This window comes from Coturnix japonica, chromosome 5 (assembly GCF_001577835.2).
Source record: "Coturnix japonica isolate 7356 chromosome 5, Coturnix japonica 2.1, whole genome shotgun sequence".
Taxonomy (NCBI): domain Eukaryota; kingdom Metazoa; phylum Chordata; class Aves; order Galliformes; family Phasianidae; genus Coturnix; species Coturnix japonica.
Window position 1 is genome coordinate 35,870,213 of NC_029520.1, and position 19,796 is coordinate 35,890,008.

At 42.5% G+C, this 19,796-nt stretch overlaps 1 protein-coding gene across 1 annotated transcript in view; it reads left to right on the top strand.

Annotated features, from left to right (window-relative positions):
* The window catches only part of NRXN3 (neurexin 3), an 887,537-nt gene that overhangs the window by 27,017 nt on the left and 840,724 nt on the right, over nt 1-19,796 (top strand). The window contains exon 2 of the mRNA XM_032445108.1: nt 17,691-18,947. Coding sequence (XP_032300999.1) covers nt 18,239-18,947 — 709 coding nt within the window. The 5' untranslated portion in view covers nt 17,691-18,238. The remainder of the gene's footprint in view (nt 1-17,690; nt 18,948-19,796) is intronic.

Here is a 19,796-nt window from a genome sequence, read left to right on the forward strand (position 1 = left end):
CCTTCGTGTTCTAAATCTCTGTAGAAATTAGTTTAGATCATGTGGAGTTTAGAGAGCAAAATGGGCTGGTTTTGGTGTCATGGACAGTGGTTCTGGGTCCTGGTGTCAGCATGGGCTCAACACCTGCTCCAGAAATGTTCCTGGGATTTCCTTACAGCTGTAGGCTGCAAGTCAGTTTTAATCCAGGAGACAGCACGCTATCACTTCCTATTAATGCACCTGTGAAATATCTACCTAGAATAACTGCATAATCAAACTGATTTATGAGGGCAAATAATCAGATGATAAGCTTGGTACAAAATAGGTCCTCCTTTAGTGTAACTGAATGTAATTCTTTTCTTGATAATATGTGGATCTGAACATCTGCTTTTTGAGAACATGGCATAATTGTGTGTAATACTTCACGCAGGAACATGAACATGAACATGCCTTGAATAAGGACAGATGTAAAATGATTACATGTACATACACATCTACGGTCAGATTACGCATCCATTTAAAACTATTTGAGTCTGATGCTGACGATCCTATTGTATGTGTATAACACCCTATAGAGTGATAATATCACTGAGGATTTAAATAACCAAAGCCAGGGAATTCAGAAGTTCTGTTCTCTGAATGCTACTAAAGTGATGTTCAAGCCATAATTATGGCATCTACAGGAAAACACGCAGCTTTTGTACACACAGCACATGTATGCTAAATCATAGTTATAGTAGGAACTGGATGTTCACAGCCTCTGAATTTTACACAATTAAATGCTCAACGTAATAATTAGCTTTGCATTGCACATGGTGCAATTATAAGAGGCCAGCAAGGAAAATATCACTGCTTATAGGATGGTTGCATTTCTTAGTGTTATGTTCAATGGTTCCCTTGTTTGAATGTGAAACTTAGAATGAAATGATGCCAGGGCACTATGATTATGTGTCTCATCCCTCAGCAAATGCATATGTTACATATTGTCTTTTATCTTTAAGAGATGAAGAAGGAGTTATGCAAACAGATGATTCTTCAGTTGTACAGACAAAGGTGTATAATAAGATGAAGTGATTAGAAGCTGAAATAGACAACTTTGGACTGGAAGTGCAGGTCTTTAACTGTGACAGGCCCTGAAAAAACATTCTAGGAGTTTTTATGAAGTCTCCATTAATAGAAATCTTTAAGTTAGGTTTGATTTTTTTCTTTTTTTTTTTCCTGCTTCAAACAGAAATTAATTCAGAAAAGTTCCCAGGCAAGGTGACCCCAGGGATGTTCTTTGGCTTTGTAATTTTGGAACCTTCCATGAGTCATATTCTAACCTTGATTATACAAAAAGGATGATCTTTGAGAGAAAGAGAAAAGCCAGATTTGACGTGTGTTTACTCTACACAACCCTGTCTGATGTTGGGAATCACAAAAATTGTCAGCAGCTCTCGTTCCAATCTATAAGTGGATGTAATATATTTTTCTTTGTATGGGTGAAAACACCCATTCAAGGGTGAGATACATACAAGGAGATGCATCTGTGCAGAGTCTCAGGGTGTGTAGTGCTGTGTCCGTCTGGGTCACACTGGATGGTTTTCCTTTTGCTCCTAGAAGCAGACAGGTAGGATTCAGTGACACTTGGCTTTGTTGTTGAAGGATCACCTGCCAGAATGCGATATGGCAGAGGTAAATTAGGTCACAGAATCTTCTAATTGTCTGCTTCTCTGACACGTGTATATGGAGACCACCTGTGAGGATGACCCTGGCTGACACAGCGGCCCTTTGATGCTTCCTTTATCTGCAGAGGCCTGCATTTGGCAATGCCAGGCTAGCTGCAAACAAAGACATGGGGGAAAATGGAAGCAGAGGACTGAACTAGAGGGAATGCTGGAGACTTCAGGGTTGTAAACGGGTATGAAAATTATCATCAGTTCTCTTGACTTGCACTAGAGGTTTTCTATGCTTCTGACCTCACTCTGAGAAGGTGGCATTAAGTCACTGCTGCCTCTTAAAACCTGTGCATGTGGAGTTCAGGATCAGTGAGTCTTGTGACATGAATGGTGAAAAACTTGGGCCAGAACTGTCACATTGCTCTCATTTGATTCCTTCTCACTCCTTTCCTCACCTTAGGCACGTGCAAGGGAAGTTCTCAGTTCCATATGGCCTTGGGGCTGCCCCCACAGCTGGCTCAGTGTGTCACTCTGCGCCACTGGCTTCTCAGGAGCTAATTGGATAAAGCCTACTTTAGGTCCCATTGAACTTGCCTGTAACAGTGCTTAATTAAAGAGCAAAAAGTTTGAAGAGATTGCAAGTTAAGGCTTAATGTAATAACGAAATGGCACTATTCCACCATCTGCTTCCTTCAAGATGTTAATTGCTTCCTCATATTTGTTTGTTTTAATTAGGAAAGAACCTTGATTAAAATGGAGTGAAGAAGGGTGATGGCAGAGGAATGAAAGGCTGTAGGAGAGGAAGAAGGGAGTGTGGGAGTGGGAGAAAGGAGTGGAAGATGGAGGTTTGACCACTGCTGAGTGCTGATCAGCATGTCCAGAGAAACCAACAGAGTAAATATTTTGGCATTCATGGATAGAGCTTGGACAAGCAACACAGAGAGTGTTGTGTCACTGGGAAACTATTGGTGCTAAAAGATGAAGGATGTAGGTTTTTTGTTTGTTTGTTTTGGTAAAGTATTCTTCACAAAGCAGTCATTTTATTGTAACTGCTTCTTATCCACTTCTGTAGAATCTTCTGATTGCAATCCCTGACTGCAGCCCTTTGTGCTTTTTCAGTCTTGGGTATTGATGCAAATGGAAACAAACCTAACCAGACTGTCCCTGTGTTCACTTCTTTTTCCTCTGCCTTGAACTACCGTCTATCTGCATTAAGTTCTTCTTGGAAAGACTTCAATTTCTTATGAGCAGCTCCAGATAAAAGCATTTTCTAATGACTGATAATCATGTGTGCTTGAAGAATAAAGTCAGCAATTTTCTGAATAGATGAATGATAAAATAAAACTTAAAAAAAAATAGTTTAAAAACACACACCACCATGTTGCTAAGTAGTAGATTTTGCTGCAACTTCAGTAGTAGGAGCTTAGAAACTTTTAATTGGATTCTTCTGCATACCATTGTATCTCCTTTTTCTGTTTCTTTCTCCCTATGTCTTTTTCCTCCCCTTTCCCCTTTTTAACCCTCTTGGGAATGAAATTTGATTTCCCAAGCAAGTATAAAAGTAATTAAAGTCAAACAAAGCTCTTAAAAAAGGGAAGTAACTAATTTCTTTTCTGGTCTGTTGGTATTGTGGGCAGATCTTGATAAGTGAAAAGCACCAACCAAGGGGCACAAAACAGAATGTTGGAGTCAGTGAAATAATGTTGTAAATAGAATGTTGAGTAAAAATGCTTGTTTACAGGAGACTCTGATTGATCAAATCATATTCTTCGTGTTATTCTGTTCTCTTCCCTTTGTCCCCTACTGGCTTCTGACAGAGGCTTGAGCTTTGACTTACCTGAGCCTACTCTCCCAGGGTCTATCACTCCCCCGTGGTAAGCTTACTTTGATCAAATAAAAACTTAAATTTAATCTCTTACCTAAAAATAGATAAAGGAAAAGAACTCGCTCTCATCCAATCACCCTGAATAACCTGGTAAATGTTTTCTTTGTTTTATAGCTGTGGAGGGTGTGCCTGGAGGTCCACACAGGTTTATGTTGCAGGTCCATCGCTTTAGCTTAGCTCCCACCTACTGCAGCACTAGCTACTTTGCCTTTACTGCTCTTGGGACTGCATCAATATTCCCAGTCATTTTGTAGCAGACAAGTGTATACATTTATTAATAATTAATATACAATATAAATGGAAAATATTTTCTGGCTGGGAGGTTTGGTACGAGGATGGGAACAGGTCTTCTCACTTGTTGATCTCTAGTTCTAAATCAAATGCTTTAATTTTGCCCTTTAAAAATAGTGTAATTGTTCCTTTGGGACAGAATGGGAGGCTCATTCTGGATAAATTCTAAGCATGTTGCTTAATGTGTTATGCACTTGAATGTCTCCAAGACAGAAGCTGTAAGAGAGCCAAAGGAAAACCCAGATTACATTGAATAGTATTCTGAGGCACCCTGGGATTTTTGGACTTCTCCTATGTTTTTTCTCCTGTTAAAAAAACTCATCAAGATCCCAGCTCAATATGACACAGTTGTGAGATCCATGCAATTATGTTCATCCTGCCTAGACCAAGAGTTAAGAGAAAATTCCCCTTTTTTTCTTAGTGATCCCTCCATGAATGGAGGCAAGGAATGGCTGGTACTCTGGTTTTCGAGAGGAGAAGGTCTGGGGCAGGGAGCACTGTAAACCACAGAGGTCTGGAGAATTTGGATATGGTTTCTGATTTTCTGGGAACTGAGAAAGAGAAGAGAAGCTTCACTAAAAGTGTGAGTGCTTTGGTGTTGTGAAGTGAGTTGTAAAGTGGCTGAGTGGAAGGTGGCCTCCTGCTCTGGCAGTGGGCTGAGGCATATGGAAGTCCTCTAGTGAGAAGGATAGGAGGGAAGGTGTGATGGCCAACTATAATGCAGAGCATCTGCTATAAAGACTGGCTGAATTCCATGGGCAGGTTCTTGTGTTTTGAGTGTAAAGTACCAAAGGAGAATGGGATGTGGTGGTCATAGGCATAGGGCCCTCCTGGTGACTTGGGAAAACCCTCAAAAGCAGAGCTTTCTCGGGCTAATGTTGAGGAGGAAGTGTTGAGTCTGTTGGGGAATGAATGTCCTTGGAGAGGAAGATGGCCCTCTGGGGTGTAGCTTATATGGTTGTGAATGAAGATTAATGGAAGTTTCTTCTTAAAGTCTGTGAAGTCAATTGAACTTGAGTGGTTTTGTGGGTCATTATTTATTTATTTATTTATTTATTTATTTATTTATTTATTTTCCCCCTGTAGGGATGCTACTTAAAGAATTTTTTTCCATCATTTTTGCTATTTCCCACCTTAACAGCAAATATTCTGCTGAATGCCACTATTTCCTCCTCCTTCTGCCCAGTCGTGCACTCTTGACTCTGTAGTACTATTACCTCAGACTTTATTTTCATCAAGTTCAAAAAGCCTGAAGTCTTGTGGTATAAAATCAACTAGTTGGGTAGTGAATGGCAGGTATAGCGCACTATAGCTGCAGTCTTAATCTCTCCCACTAGTTGGAAAAAGCTATTGGGAAAAGATATTTTAGGAGATACACTTTGCTTCTGATCCTGCTGCTGTATACGAGCAGTGTTTGTCGTGGTGAAGCCATATAGGATTCTCTAGGGAGACATCTGACAGCTAGCAGTGCATTGCAGTCCAAGACAACAGACTGCCTCAGAGCTGTGCAGTAACTGTATACCTTTTATCGACATGTATTTTTTAGCAGGTGATTACTTCTGGCCTGTATTTGCAAGGTAATTGGAAGACAGCAGTAGACTGATGGGTTTTCCCTACACTTTCCTTTTTTTTTCCCCATTTAATTTCATAGGAAATCCTCTGTTTGGAATTCTATAAAAGCATTTTATTCTGATGCATGTCTTCCTGTTCCTGTAAACTGTGGAAGCAGTTCTGCCTTATGCAGTCCTACACGTTTCACATATTTGTAAACTGACTGCTTTGAAAAGGGCTTTTTTTTTTTTTTTTTTTTTTTTTTTTTTTTTTTTTTTTCATTAAAGCAGTGTTTGTGATTAAACATAGCTAAAGCCTCGTAGTTCCTCATAAAGCTAACATAAATATACGGGTATGATTTGTAGCTTTTTTTCTTGTTATTTAGATCTTAACTACATAAATAGAGTACACAGGGATTTTCTTGCATCAGATGCATGTCTTCTTAAATTGCCTTTATTTCTGACTTTTAAAAACCCCAGAAGAGTGGAGGAACAAGCAGGAGTCTATAGAGCAAGCTTAAATACTTAGCTCATCCTCTGCGCTTGGCAGTGCTACTTATAAGAAGCCTGCTGTACTTGACACCTCTCCCTTCCTCTGAGCCTTTCAGATGGTTTAGATTAGTAGTGGTAAAAAATTGAGCACAATCTACCATTTTTCCCCCCAAATGGTGAAGCACTTGACTTTATAGCCCCTGAGAAGAGCTTTCCTTTAAGTAGGAGCGGGGAAAAATGAGGGGTTGAGGATTTCCTACCTAAGCAGTAAATCCAGCATGGGCTGAGATTCCTGATTAACATGATTCCTGCTTAAAACATAGGGCCAAGGTGTAGATCATGTACTTGATTTGTATTTAAATGGGAAGGTGAGTGTCTGTATCCCAGCTGTATTGTGGCCGGGTGCTATATTGTGGCTGTGCCTGACTGTCCCAGTGAAGAAGTGGGCCATTTTAGCTCCCTTTCTCTGGAGCTGGGGAGTGTGAGGCTGGGAAGGTCATGGAGTGGTCACCAGTGGAGCAGTGGATGGCTTCCTGTCACCCCACCGCTGCCCTGAGCAAAACCTGCACCATATTGTGGTGAGCCACCTTTGCTTAATTTGAAAGGGGACTAGTAATGTCATAAAAGAAAATAGGTTGCTCTTCTGTTAGCTTGTCTTCTGAATGGGTCAAGCGCTTTACAGTCAGTAATTAAACTTCATGATGTGGCTGCTGTAGTCTTTGCTGTATCCCCTGAAAGAACACTTTACCTAAAGAGACGCAGGCAGGCCATGTGACTTTTCCTTCTGACTCATTCATGCACCCAGACTGCTAGAACGCAAATCCCATTGCGTGAGGAACTACTGAGCAGCAAAATGTTGGCAGCCAGTAACTAGGTACCACAGATAAAATGAGTTAAATTAATGTGTGATGAAGTTACACGGGGGAGAATTTTGGCCTGGAATCTGGCAACTGGCAGGTTGCAGGAACCATCTGTTGACTGTGGTACTGAGTGATCATTTTCCATCGTTACTTCTAAATCTCAGTTACTCAATGCAATTTGGAAACAGAAGTTCTGCCAGGCTATTATGAGCACTTCAGGTATCTTCCTTTAAGTGCTGATTAGAGAAGCTTTTCCCTCCATCACTCTCGTGCTTATTTTTGTCCCCATGACAGGTGTGGGGTGAGAGACTGGAGCTCAGGCTCCCAAGAATGAGTACTCTCACCGTAGTGACTTTTTTCTTCCCTGACATATTTTAGCTTTGTCTTTGGTGGGGTGTCCTTCAATGCAAGAGAAGCTTCTTTGTTCTTTCATAGCTTGCCACGCTCAGTGGACAATAGAAGAATCACAGTCTCTCCTGGTGAAGGGATTTGTGGTATTAATTTAGAAACTAGGGCCAATCCCACAGCATTTCTCATTGGCTACCAATTTGCTACCAGCCTAGCAAAAGCTTTCAGAGCAGTTTATGTGGAAGAAGAAGATAAAAATCAGTTCTACCACCTCGTCGACAACATGCAGAACTTTGCAGAGCTTTCCAGCCAGGTGCTGAACTTGGAGTGGTGGGGAAAAAGTGGGCTCTGTTAGCAGGAGCTGCTCAGAGTGTTTTTGTCAAAATAATGGCTCTTCAGGCTGTGAAAACAATGTTAGCAGAAAGGATGTATTATTCAGAATATGCAGATTTCTTGTTGAAAGGGGAAGAAACACATTTAGAACTGATTTGAAATGAAAAGTTATGCAATTGCTAGGAATTAAGCTATTTATATAGCAGCCTCAGTTTTCCCACTTTTCCTGTTCTGTTCTCCATTCTTAATGGGAAGAGAGCCAGTAGTGACCAGAATTTACTACAGCCAAAGCACAGGTACATTAGAATATTTCCTTTTTAAATTAAAAACAGAAAATTAAATTTAGGTGCCTTAGCATAATGCATCTTTTTTGTTGCTATTCGTTTCACTATTGGCTTTCATAGCGAACAATTATCCCTTGTCAGCTGTCTTGCTAAAAATACAGAAATTCATATTTAGTACATCAAAGCACAAAGTATGGCCCGTGCATATCCATTACAGGGATGTTCCCTGGCCCACGATCGCATCTGTGTTCTGATAGTCTGTCTTGGGCAGCTACAGGAATACAAGTCTTCCTCCCTCCCTCCCTTTTGCTCTTTCTTTTTCTTTCCTATTTTTAAAATATGTGAGTTTGGATCCTGACTTGGGCAGGTTGAGCTGGGATTTTGAATTCACAGCCCAGTCACTCAGAATGTCAATTGTCTTCCAGGGCACTGCACTGTGAGTCCCAGGGCTGGAAGCTCTTTAAAAGACCGTCTGACTTTTAAAGGAACATTTGTAGGTGAATATATATCTTTTAGTTCTTTCTAGATCTACCAAGTGTGATTGATTCATCAGTGTGTAACAAATAAAGCTTATTTAAAGCATGCATTTTCTCCAGTGACATTACCACACTTAATCAGAAAACCTGAAAGAAATTCTAAAAGGGATTATTTCTATAATACTATTAATTACCCCCCACCTTGGGGGTATAGGTGAAATAAGCTGACTGGGAAAAGTTTGGTTCTCTGGGTCTGTGGCCCAGACACACTGCTGCCTAGCATGGCATTTTCAGGAATGCACTGCGCAGTGAAGGCAGAGCACAGAGCTGTGCCTCAGCTACTGAAGAGCCAGTTCCTGTTTTACTATTTCCCAGTGACTTTATCCAGGTTCATTTAAAGAGGTATCAGTCAGTGGTGCTCTCCCTCTCCTTTCTGCACATGTGCCCAGGCGCTTCTGGCAGCCCAGGCTGTGCTTCTGGGCTGCTTGTTTTAGCCAGTATCTGCCTTTCTGCCATGCTGTACACTCAGTGATTCTGCTTATGCTTTGCTGCATGTGTTATGTCCTTGTCTTTTTTACTAGTTATGTTCCATTTGCTTTAAGAAATGTCATTACCTCCTTATTATAGTAGTGAGTATACCTATCTGTCACGTGGGAGGCCAGGGTCACCAGAATGGGTTTCCCATACAAGTTGTGGATGCCCCATCCCTGGAGGTGATCAAGGCCAGGTTGGTTGGGACCCAGAGCAGCCTGATCTGTTGGGTGGCAGCCCTGCTCAAGGCAGGAGGGTTTGAATTGGATGATCTTTAAAACCCCTTCCAACTCAACCTATTCTACGATCTAGATGGTTCCACTGAAATAAACAGGTGAATCCTTTTAACCTGAGTTTTGTAAAAATGTTTTTTCTTTATACAACTTTGCATCCATTTCTACACTTCATCCTGGCAGTGTTTGAGGAAAAGAGCTAACTGAATAGAAAAGTTATGGAGGAAAATAGTGTGAAGCACAGAAATACAAGTTGGGAATTTTTACATGAAATGAGAAGCAATAATAAAATGCATCAGTATGTAACTCTTGCTGTTCTATGGCCTCCTGGCGTCACAGAGCTCTTAAGCCTGAGTTTAACTCATTGACAGTCCTCCTCCAGCCTAACAGTCCCAGCTCAGTGCAGGACTGCTTGGTACCCCTTGGCAGATCACCACATCGTGCTACAGGGACAGAATTGCTGATTAGTTCAGAAAGTGGTCTCTGTCAAGCAAAGCTATAGGCTGGTTCCTTGATTTGGAAAGCTTTCAATAACCTGAGCATTTCAAGAGATTGGCCTTTTCCAGCCAAGACACTGATGCTTAAAGATTTTCGTTAGCAGCCTATCTTGGCGAAGATTTCTGCTTCCTGCCCCAGCATGCTGGAACTGAGAAACCTCTCTATGCGTGACTTCTTGTCATGTTCCCCCAATAGTCCCTAGGTAGAAGTAGGGAGGGGGTTATAGTGGAGTAAATTTTATATATCAGAAGACAGAAAGAATGGGGAGCTAGAAGAATGCACAAATTTCACACAGCGGAGGATTCCCAGCCTGCTGTTGTGTACATACCCACAAAAGGAAATGTTTTTGGAGCTAGTGGTAAAGGAGGAATGTGATTTGGAAAGCAGGCATCTAATCTCACAGAGGCCATTGACTTTTAGTGTTTCTGAGATTTCTGACATCCTTGCTCCCTCAAAGCATCAGTCATGATGCCTGTGTGAATGTGGCTCTCTCACACTCCAGTGTGAACGTTTAAATCAGCACCATGAAAGTCATTTCCATTTTGGCCTTTCATCAGCCATTTGAGGCACTTATCAATAGGACAGAACTTGCCTTGTGCTGTGGACAGCTTGTCATTCTTGCTAGGTTTGTTAGGGTTTGCTTTGTGGGAAGCTCAGGAGAAAGTTTTATGTGAAATTTTGAAGTTGCAATAAAGTGGAGTGTGATAGGTTACATAATGAGTCTCTGTAAATCTCTATTTCCTTTTCAGTGCTTATTGAAGGATGCTACTTATTACCGGCTATACAAGTGACAGGGAGCTCTGGCCAGGTGCAGTGTTCCCTTCTTCAGGGGGGAAAAAAAGCAAACTGATTGCATCGGTCTCCTCTTTCAGTCATAACCTATTGTGGTGTTTCAAAACATGTAGACTTCCTTGACTTACTGGAAAGCTGGAGTTCAAAAGAGTGTTAAAGAAAGTGGGAATTCAGTGGTTTTTGTGGTTTTTTTTTTTGTTTTTGTTTTTAATTAGTACTGTTCTTATTCATGAAGAACTTAAAAAGCATATCTAAAGAAGAAGCAGACAGAGAGGAAGAACAAGGTGTTCTTGATTGGTTTGCCAGACAGTAGCTTTATTTTGCTATTTTTTCTTTTCCGTACTTTTTCCTAATGCCAAGTAACTGCTAAAGCACTGCAACAGTGACTTCTTTCCTCCTCTTGCCTCAAAACTAGGAAAGCCCACACTCTGACTTTTTTCTTTGATGAGCATCTGATACATGTCTATCTCCGTGATATCAGTTCTAACAGCGGGGAAGATTACACCCATTGCAGACTGCAGGTCTCAGGAAGATCTTCTTGGGAATGACTTTGTTTTCAGGCATTGATGATACATTCAGAATTCAGTTTTCAGTAATGTGGAGCACATTTTCAAGAGCTGTTTATTAAAACTGAAATACAATTTGTGTGTTGGATATGGAACCTGAAAGAAGCTTTGCTGCTATCAGTAATGCCAGCACTGGCAGTTCACAGAATCTCGTTTCTGTTTTTGCAGCTCCCTTCTTCACATTTGATATTTTAGGGTCTGATAGAACAGACAGTGCTGCAGACCATCCAGATTTCCTGGTGTCAGGAAAGAGATTTTGCAGGGTATGGAGGTAGACCAACTGCTGAAGCAGTAAAATACATGATAACAATTCAGAGCTGTGCAATTGTTGAATTTGAAAGTCTTTAGAAAAGTGGGCGCTCTTAGTTCTGTTTTAAAGATGGTGGAATTGAAGGAAGGCCAACGTTCCTAGAACAGCTGCCTTGGGAATTACAATAAAAGCTGTGGTGTTTTGCAGAAATTGCTCGCCTGGTTAGTACCAGCTTGGGGTGGAGGAGTCTGGCTTCTCCTGCGTGGCAGAACAGAGCAGTAACTGCTCCATTGCTGCCAATGCTTCCTTTTAGCTAGGCCTTGTTAGTGGAAAGTTTGTGGTAATGGGAGTAATTAACGCACTGGGGGTCATTTCTGTGTCCTGGAAGGGAACAGAAAGCCATCAGAGCAGCCCCAGACATGATTGCTCTGCAGGGTTATTTTCTCTCTCTCTTTCTTTCTTTTCCATTGTGCTTGGGTTTTGATTTTTCTTCTTTGTGTTAAGAAAGCTGGAGAGCTGAAATGGTCTGTAAATTGCATTCCTGCTGAGCATGGGCTAGGTAGGCTAGTTAAAGGTCACTCTCATGGACTACATGGACTCCTTGTGGGGTGGGTAGAGTGTTTAAGAAGGGAATCGTGCTGTCCCTTGAGGCTTCTTTAACCCTTCTTCCTCTAGTGCAGCTCTGAAGAACTCCAGTTCTGAGCTGAGTTTAGTAAGTATGGGAGGTTAGACTTTTAAAGGGCGGTTATTATTCAGTATTAACTCTTTCAGCAGCTGGACTGCTCTGAAATGTGAGGTTCTGCTGCCACGGTCGGTCCCATGTTTGTTCAAAAGCTGGGCTCTTTACTAGTTTGCTTATAGCTCTTCTGAGATCACTGAGAGCGTTCCAGCTGTGCCTCTTGCATGAGGGAAATGCACATGAGTTCATCTCCCCCAGGTGTGGGGTACACAGTTTGGGTATTACACAGGCCCACATAAACAATAGCATTTCTGAAGGTGAGCTCCAAGAGGGGATTTGCAGTGGACAACCATTCTTGCCCTCTACAGGTGGGAACTGAGAACAGGGAGGAACAGTCCCATGGGCTTGACACTGTGAGACAAAGACTCACTGACTACTGAGGTAACTGACAGTGTATACATGTGGGTGTGTGTGTCTTAGTCAGCTGCAGGGGAGCAGAAACAAAGAGACACCCTTGGGTTACAAGTGTAGATTTCCTAAATAGTAGCACCTCCTGTTCTTTCTTTTTGCTTTGATATGTTGTTCTGCTGTTTTTGTTTTTTTCCGCTAGTGTCTCCTAAGGATCTCTGTGCTGAATTCAGATAAGGAGAATTGAGCAAATCCATACCCACTTTCCATAATGGAAAAGCTAAGCCATAGCAGTGGAGGGAAAAATCAATGAGTGTAAGAGAATATGTCCTCTCCTTGGACTTGTGGTGGGGCAAAGGCACGTACAGTTCCCCATGTCAGAGACTGGCATGAGTAGTGATATCCCTGGAAAAAACAAAACATTCAGAAGAGGCCAACAGGTACTCAGTGTCACCTCTAGTCCCCATTCTGAAAATGGTGGTTCTCATCTTCATGTCTCTAAATACAAAATAAGGGCCTAAAGCTCCCTCTGTTCCTCTTTTCTTCTCTCCAGCAGTATCATGTAAGATGCTGCCTCATGTGAAGTTCTGACAGCTTAACAAGGAGCTGGGTGTGTTTTGCTCCTTACCAGACAAATTTTTCCCTATTTTCCACTGTACATTCAGTCACTTGACTAAGGAGAGCTCGTCCTGCTTTATCCCTGACCCCTGTCAGCATCCTACTGCAACCGAGATCTCCCATGGGTGAAGGAGTCCATGTTTATCTTCAGTGCAGTTCTTCTTGGCACCGCCCTGGAGCCATCTCCAGCACAGCTAGAGGAAATACAAACTAAGTTAATCTATGTGGTTTTCTCTGGTCTCTTGAATTTCAAACCCTCTCTGGCCCCTCTCAGTTCTCTGTGAACATTTCACCATGTGTACCTGCTGAGGAATTTGTGAGATGGGGTGGATTTTCATGTTCCTTTCTTTTCCCCAGCGATGGTAGCAACTCACAGTTTTCCCATGTATATTTTTCATCTGAAGGGTTTTTTTTTTTGGTTGTTTTTTTTTTTGTTTGTTTGTTTCTCTCATCTTTTTTAGCCATAATACATCTGGGGATGGATCAGGCAGAAAGATTTCTTCTTATGAAAGAGAGTGATGTCTGTGGAGATCCACACTCAAGCCATGAGCCAAAGTGAGCCCATTCTTTACTAGAGAACAGGATGAGTGAAGACAGGCTGAATAAATACTATTAATTCTCCATTTTTCTGCCGCTGGCAAGCCTGGCTTTTAATATCAATTATTGATTGTGATTTTCACTGGATCATTTTAAGCAGCATATGTCACTGAGCTGTAATTATCTGATTGCTGTGCCTTGAGCTGACTGGGAGAATGCATATGGAAACAGAGCCAAATTAGGGCCCTTCTTCAAAGTCCTCTGCTTCAGTATAGGCCAGAGAAAAAAGTAAACCATTCAGTTTTCTTTCCCAGTGAATGCAATGGCAAGGGTGAATTTGCATTGAGTAAAAATACATGGATCTATGGTCACTAATGTGTTTTTTTGTACTCCACACAAGGTATGGCATGAAGGGCAGTTCTGGTCGTGGAATGAGTGGCAGACTAGTGGGACAGTAACCTCTACAATCAGTGTGTAAGTGGGATTTTGTCTAGTGACCTTAGCTGGAATGACATGACCTATGCAGGTTTGCAGTGGTAGGGCTTTGTAGGGGAAGGCAGACAATCCCAGGCTTCATCCAACTCCATTATTCTTTCTGCACAAGGAATTGCTGAAAATACCAAAATATTCATCCCCAAGCAATTAGTAACCAGGGAGGGAGACAGTGATGAACCCATCTCTAGCAGCCTTTCTGTGCAGTGGGGTAAATAGGCTACTAAGCAGCAGAGTGCCTGGCTTCTCACTCCATTTCCTAAGCAGGTGCGTTGTGAGACATTTGCAGAGATATTAACCCTGCATACAGAGTGTGCCAGTCAGTAATTATGGAAATTAGTTGGCAATTAGATAATGTCATTCACTCTCCTCATACAGCTGATAAGCAGCTGAGAGCCACTCCAGCATGTGGCCCAGGCTCTCTTTGTGGGCTGCAGAATGGATGGCTGTGACCTCAGCTGCATGGCGGTGGGTAGGCTTTGCTGCTGCAGGGCTGCCTCACTTTCCCTGCTCAGGAAGTTGTGCAGTCTGTCAGACCTGTGAATAGGAAGTTGGAATAGTATAAGTGGGGTGCTTCCTTAAGTGGGCCCAGTGTAAGCAGGATGTTCAGCTGCCTGGGCAGTATACAGCCTTCTCACTGTTTCCACTCTTGAGAGGGCTGGGGAGGTGTGCGGGCTGCCAGGGTGCCGCACACAGAGCTAACCTCACTCCTTCAGAGTAACAAGTGTTCAAAGTGCTGTCTCACATGCTGGTCTGCTGAAGGGCTGATATCATCCAGACTCGGTGTCTTGCTTCGTGCTGCTAACTTGCATTAAGCCTAAAATATACTATGGTTGTGTTACTTTTCTGCGTGAGCAATAAGTGGAGTTGGAACAGGAATGTTGCTACTTTGTGCTTGGAGGAGGCAGTGACCATCATGAGGTCTTTTTCTTGTGTTCATTCTGTGGCAAAGTTTGAGATCTCCAGAGATGGCAAATACAAGAAAATAGTATGAGATTCTATAGTTATTGTCCCAAACTGTAGTGCATTGCTATGGTAGCAGTATGCTCTATGAGGCTGCTAGGGTAGTATTTATGTTAAAAATAAAATGATAAGAGCAGAAATGTATTTGTTCTCAGTGTCTTTAAGAGGATCACTCTTTATGGGAAATGAGTAAAGCAAAGGCATGTTTCGTCAGAATTTGCTCTCTCAAGATTTAGATCAAATCCTGGCCAGTACTAAAAAGGACACTGGCTCTTTGCAGGTCTTGCTGTTGTGTGGTGGAGTTTGCTGTCACATGCTGAGCTGTGTGAGACGCAGAGCTCAGGTAGCAGGGAGTGCTGTGGGTTGGGCTGCAGGGTTCTGGCAGAGCTCTAGAGGAGTCCTGGCCTGTTGAGTGTGGGCAGTCTTCCCAAAACCTGCTCTGGAGTGCCCAAAATACAATGAAGTGCTCAAAATTACATCTACATTTCACTATTTTTTATGCCATCTTCCTCTACTGAAGCAGACCTGGCCCCGTCTTCTTTAGAACAGATAGAGAAGGATTTCCTTGGCTTCACTCAACCAACAGTGCAGCCTCCATTCAACTGTTGCTGCCTGGTGTAAGTTTCCTTCATTTGCCTTTGTCATCAACCCATGAGCATGTGTCCATGTCACAGAGATCTGTACAAGGCAGTACTGCTCCCTTGAAGTATCCCAAAGACCGAAGCATTCCATGGGGCCCTAGATTTGTTTGCATCTGTAAACTGGGATTTTAGCAGCATGGGGTTTGGAAAGATAGGCAGGTTTTTTGTACAGCTGTATTGTGGGCATGTAGATCTCTTTTGTGATTGTCTCTAGATTGCTCACACCTGATGCTGTGATGTACACTGTGTTCTACTGCTCCTCAAAGAGTCAGTCTTTTAAAACAGGGAGAGCAGAGTAGGAAGGCTGAGGGCTGCTTCAGGTGCAGGCACTGCAACCTGCTCTGACCAAGAGGATTAAAGCTGCTGTGTGGGATCCCCTGCACAGGGCCCCTGTGGGAGATTGGGGCTGTGCTGGGCTTGCCATCTCCTGAGCACAAGCTGAGCACAGAGCTACCTGATGGAGCAGGGAGCTCTGCTATGGTAGATGTGAGGTAAAGGGAACTGTGAGCTGCTGGGAGCACGTTGCTGGCTAATTTACACACATTATTATATTCCTATTCCCATCTCATCAATAATGCCAAGCCTGGGTCATCACTTTCTCTCTTTCCTCCTGCTCACTCTATTCTCCTTCTCCATAAATCATGGGCTATTTTAGTGGAGCCACCAGGGAGCACAGAGGAGAAAGGTAAATGGACAAGAGCCACATACTTTTTCCTCTATTTGATTTTCAAAGCACCCCAAAACCCTCATGAATTGATCCAACACTGTGATCTTTGGGAAATCAGATGATTTGAGCATTTGGATCTGTTTCTTTTCTTTTTTTTTTTCTTCATTTACACCTCTCCTAACACCTCCTTTTTCTTCCTCCCATTCTCCCAAGCCAAGCTGTTAACAATTAAAAGGAATTATCTTCCCTCTGGTTTTGACTTGATTTTATTTGTGTTTATAGCAGTTTAGCTAACAAGCTCCACTCAGGCAGCTGCAGGGAGCAGGCCTGCTTTCCACTGGGCACCAAAAGCTCACGTTTCTTTTTAGCTTGAGGGTTTTCTTTTAATTGATCCATTTTGTTTTCTAAGTGACTTGTTTTTCTGTGCTGGCTATATTTGCCAGATCAACAGCACCGGAGACTTAAATCTCCTGCAGGTTCTTAAGGCAGGTAAGGCAGAGGCTGTACTGTGTGAGCTATACCCGCCTTTGTAGGCTGATTCTCCTCCAGCTCAAGCACTGTACTTACTATGCTTTTCTGCACTGCCTATTTCTACAGTGTCTGTGGGCCAGCACCTCTGGACCAAGGTGAGTGTCAGGGTTGGAAGGCATCTGCCAGGAGCAACATCTCCAGCAACTCACTTCGCTCATATCACTAAACACCTGTCCCAGGCAAATGCTGCCTCACAGTATTTTTGACCCAGTTTTTGAAATCCATGTTCATGCTGTTTTCTGGGAGGTTGAAGGCCTTGATTCACCTCACCTTCTTTCCTGCTTTGTATCTTTGCTAATGTTAGCTGTTTCCTAAGCTTTTCTTATGCCTGGCCCATCTCTGCGAACAAGCCCCCCTGCTGATGGATCCTAGCTTTGTGCTATCTTTACTTGTCATATTAAAACATTCTCCTAACTTAGGCATACAGTCACCCACATGCTAATAGACAGAGGTGAATTAAATCCCAGTGCAGAAGCTCGCTCTTATCTAGGGGGAAACTTGGCCTTTTTGCCAAACCATTCGACCAGGGTAATTGGTTAAGTGCTTAGACAGTTTTTATCATCTAATTTACAAGTTTCCTATCATCTTAGCTGCAGGTTGCCATACATACTTTGGATAACACGTTTTTTGCAGGTTACATAGGTCTCTGTTAAAGTACATGTAAAGTAAAAGCAGCTATTGCATGACAGGCTGACAGTGGAGTTGTCTTCTCTAATGTTTTCTGGGTGTGCTAGGAAGCCTAACAAAAGTAACAGAAGTTTGGATAATATTCTTCCTTCATCTGTTCTCATACTCTAAAGGATAGAGATAATTTTTAGCAGGGAAGCTTCTCTCTCCTTAGTCACTGACATTACCTTCATCAAAGGGGTAAGATAATTTGTTGTGTTGTTTTCTTACTTAGAGCTGTGGTGTGTGCAGACCTCTTGGTGTGTTCTCTATCTGGTTCTCTTAGTTTTGATGATGTAGATATTCCTAATGGTTAGAAGGACTGTTTAGCTATCTGCAGGCACAAAGAAGAGGCCAGAATATCAAGAAATTTAAAGAAGATTCGGGGCTTAATAATCTTTGTGGTAAAGATATGATTAGTAGTAGGACCAACCTTATATTTTCCTTCTCTTGACTCTGCAGGTCCTGCAAGTTCTCTGAGTGCCAAGCGTTGAATTATGAGCTGGAGTGCCACCAGTGCACCATGAGGATTGACTTCACTTTTGCCCTCCCAAGGATCACATACTTTATGAATTCACTTTCTCTTCCATCTTACTTCCACCTCCTTCAGTATTGTCATCACTTCTAGGAAACCAGAATCAGAGGCTTTAGCTTAATCTTTGCCTTTCCTCCCTCCAAGGAACAACCAGTGTCACCTTTGTGTTCTACCAAAACAAACCACTGTGGGTAACTTTGCCCTTCACAAAAGTACACCAGCTGGAGAAACCACTTCATATATCCTGTACATCCGAGATAAAGGCCTCTGGATAATTGAGATCTTTGCTTGGAGAGAAGGCATTTCTTCTTGATCACGTGCCCTTGCTATTTCCCTTTCCAGCCGCTCTTCCTTACTCTCAGTCTGTGCTCTCCTCTTCCTGCTGGATTTAACAGATTCAGTGTTGACTGCTGGAATTGTCCTCCCAGTAGTGTGGCTTTTGTTTTAATCCTGGTAAAAGCAGATTCTTGAAACAATGGGCTTCACTCTCCACTCTGTCTACTTCACTTTGAAGGTGAGTTTGCTGCTGGGCTCCTTGCTGGGTCTCTCTTTGGGTCTGGAGTTCATGGGCATCCCCAATCAGTGGGCCCGCTTCCTCCGCTGGGATGCCAGCACTAGGAGTGAACTCAGCTTCCAGTTCAAGACCAATGTCTCTGCTGGGCTGCTTCTCTACTTTGATGACGGTGGTGTCTGTGACTTCCTCTGTCTGTCTCTTGTTGATGGGCGCATCCAGCTCCAGTTCAGTGTGGACTGTGCAGAGACTACAGTTATCACAGATAAGCAGGTCAATGACAGCAACTGGCACTTCCTGATGGTCAGCCGCAATCACCTTCGGACAGTGCTAGTGCTGGATGGTGAAGCCAAAGCAGGTGAGGTACGTCCACAGCGTCAGTATATGAATATTGTGAGCGACCTTTTTGTGGGTGGAGTTCCTTTGGACATCCGTCCTGCCGCCTTGACCCTTGATGGTGTTCTGAGTGAGCCTCCGTTTCAAGGATTTATTCTGGATCTGAAATATGGCAACTCTGAGCCGCAGCTCCTGGGCAGTCAAGGAGTCCGACTGGAAATGGAAGGGCTCTGCGCAGAAAACCCCTGTGAAAATGGTGGCACTTGCTTTCTTCTGGATGGTGAGCCACACTGTGACTGCTCAGCTACTGGGTATACTGGCAAGCTGTGTTCTGAAGGTAAGAAAATATTTCTATACTTCCCGTTGATGTTTATGAAATCCAAAGAGTTTATTTGTCACTCAACAAAGCTATGACTGAGCTCTTATCCCTGCTGGTGGCTATCAGAGGAATTAAAGTTCCACTGTTCTTTTTCCAGCTGGGAATAATGAAATGAGAGTAGATGGAGAGCATGAACAATTGCAAAAAGTGCCTTTTTGAAAAGATGCTATGTTTGTAGCATGGGCAGATTTTCTTCAGCAGCTTATTAATAAGGGTAGACAGCATGAATTGGTGAATATAGAAATACCCAGTATTGATGTTGATAAAAACATTGGTAAGAAATTATCTTAGCTATCTGGGTGAATTCAACAACATTTTACCAAGGCTGAGTGAATTGTTGATAAAAATGAGCAATGTGTATATGGCTAACATAATTGATTGACAGGACATTAAAAGGTTAGGCCACCAAAGTTGGTGCAAGCTGTTGCACTCTGTGGAAGCCCTGTGCTTCTCTTCATTTTCTTGCATACTAGTTGCTGAATGGCGGCTTGATTGTTTTAGCACCCTTGATTAAATTACTTTGGGAAGTGCTGAATGATCTTTTTTAGTATTGCAAAAGGAAGAGGGATTTGAGTGTTTCTACATTGTTTCTTGCTGTGTTTGAAAATTTCAGTCTAGAAGTCTTAAGCAAACTGCATAATGAAGAATATTTCAGGCATCTTTCCTTGATCTTTAGCAGTGTCATGGTAATTAACTCTCAGTGTGCAAAAAGTTAAGTAAATCGACTGGAAATCAGTGTGAATTTGAGAATCTCATCTCAGCATTATTTTATGACATTTGGGTTTAAGCACAACAGATTGAGCTTAT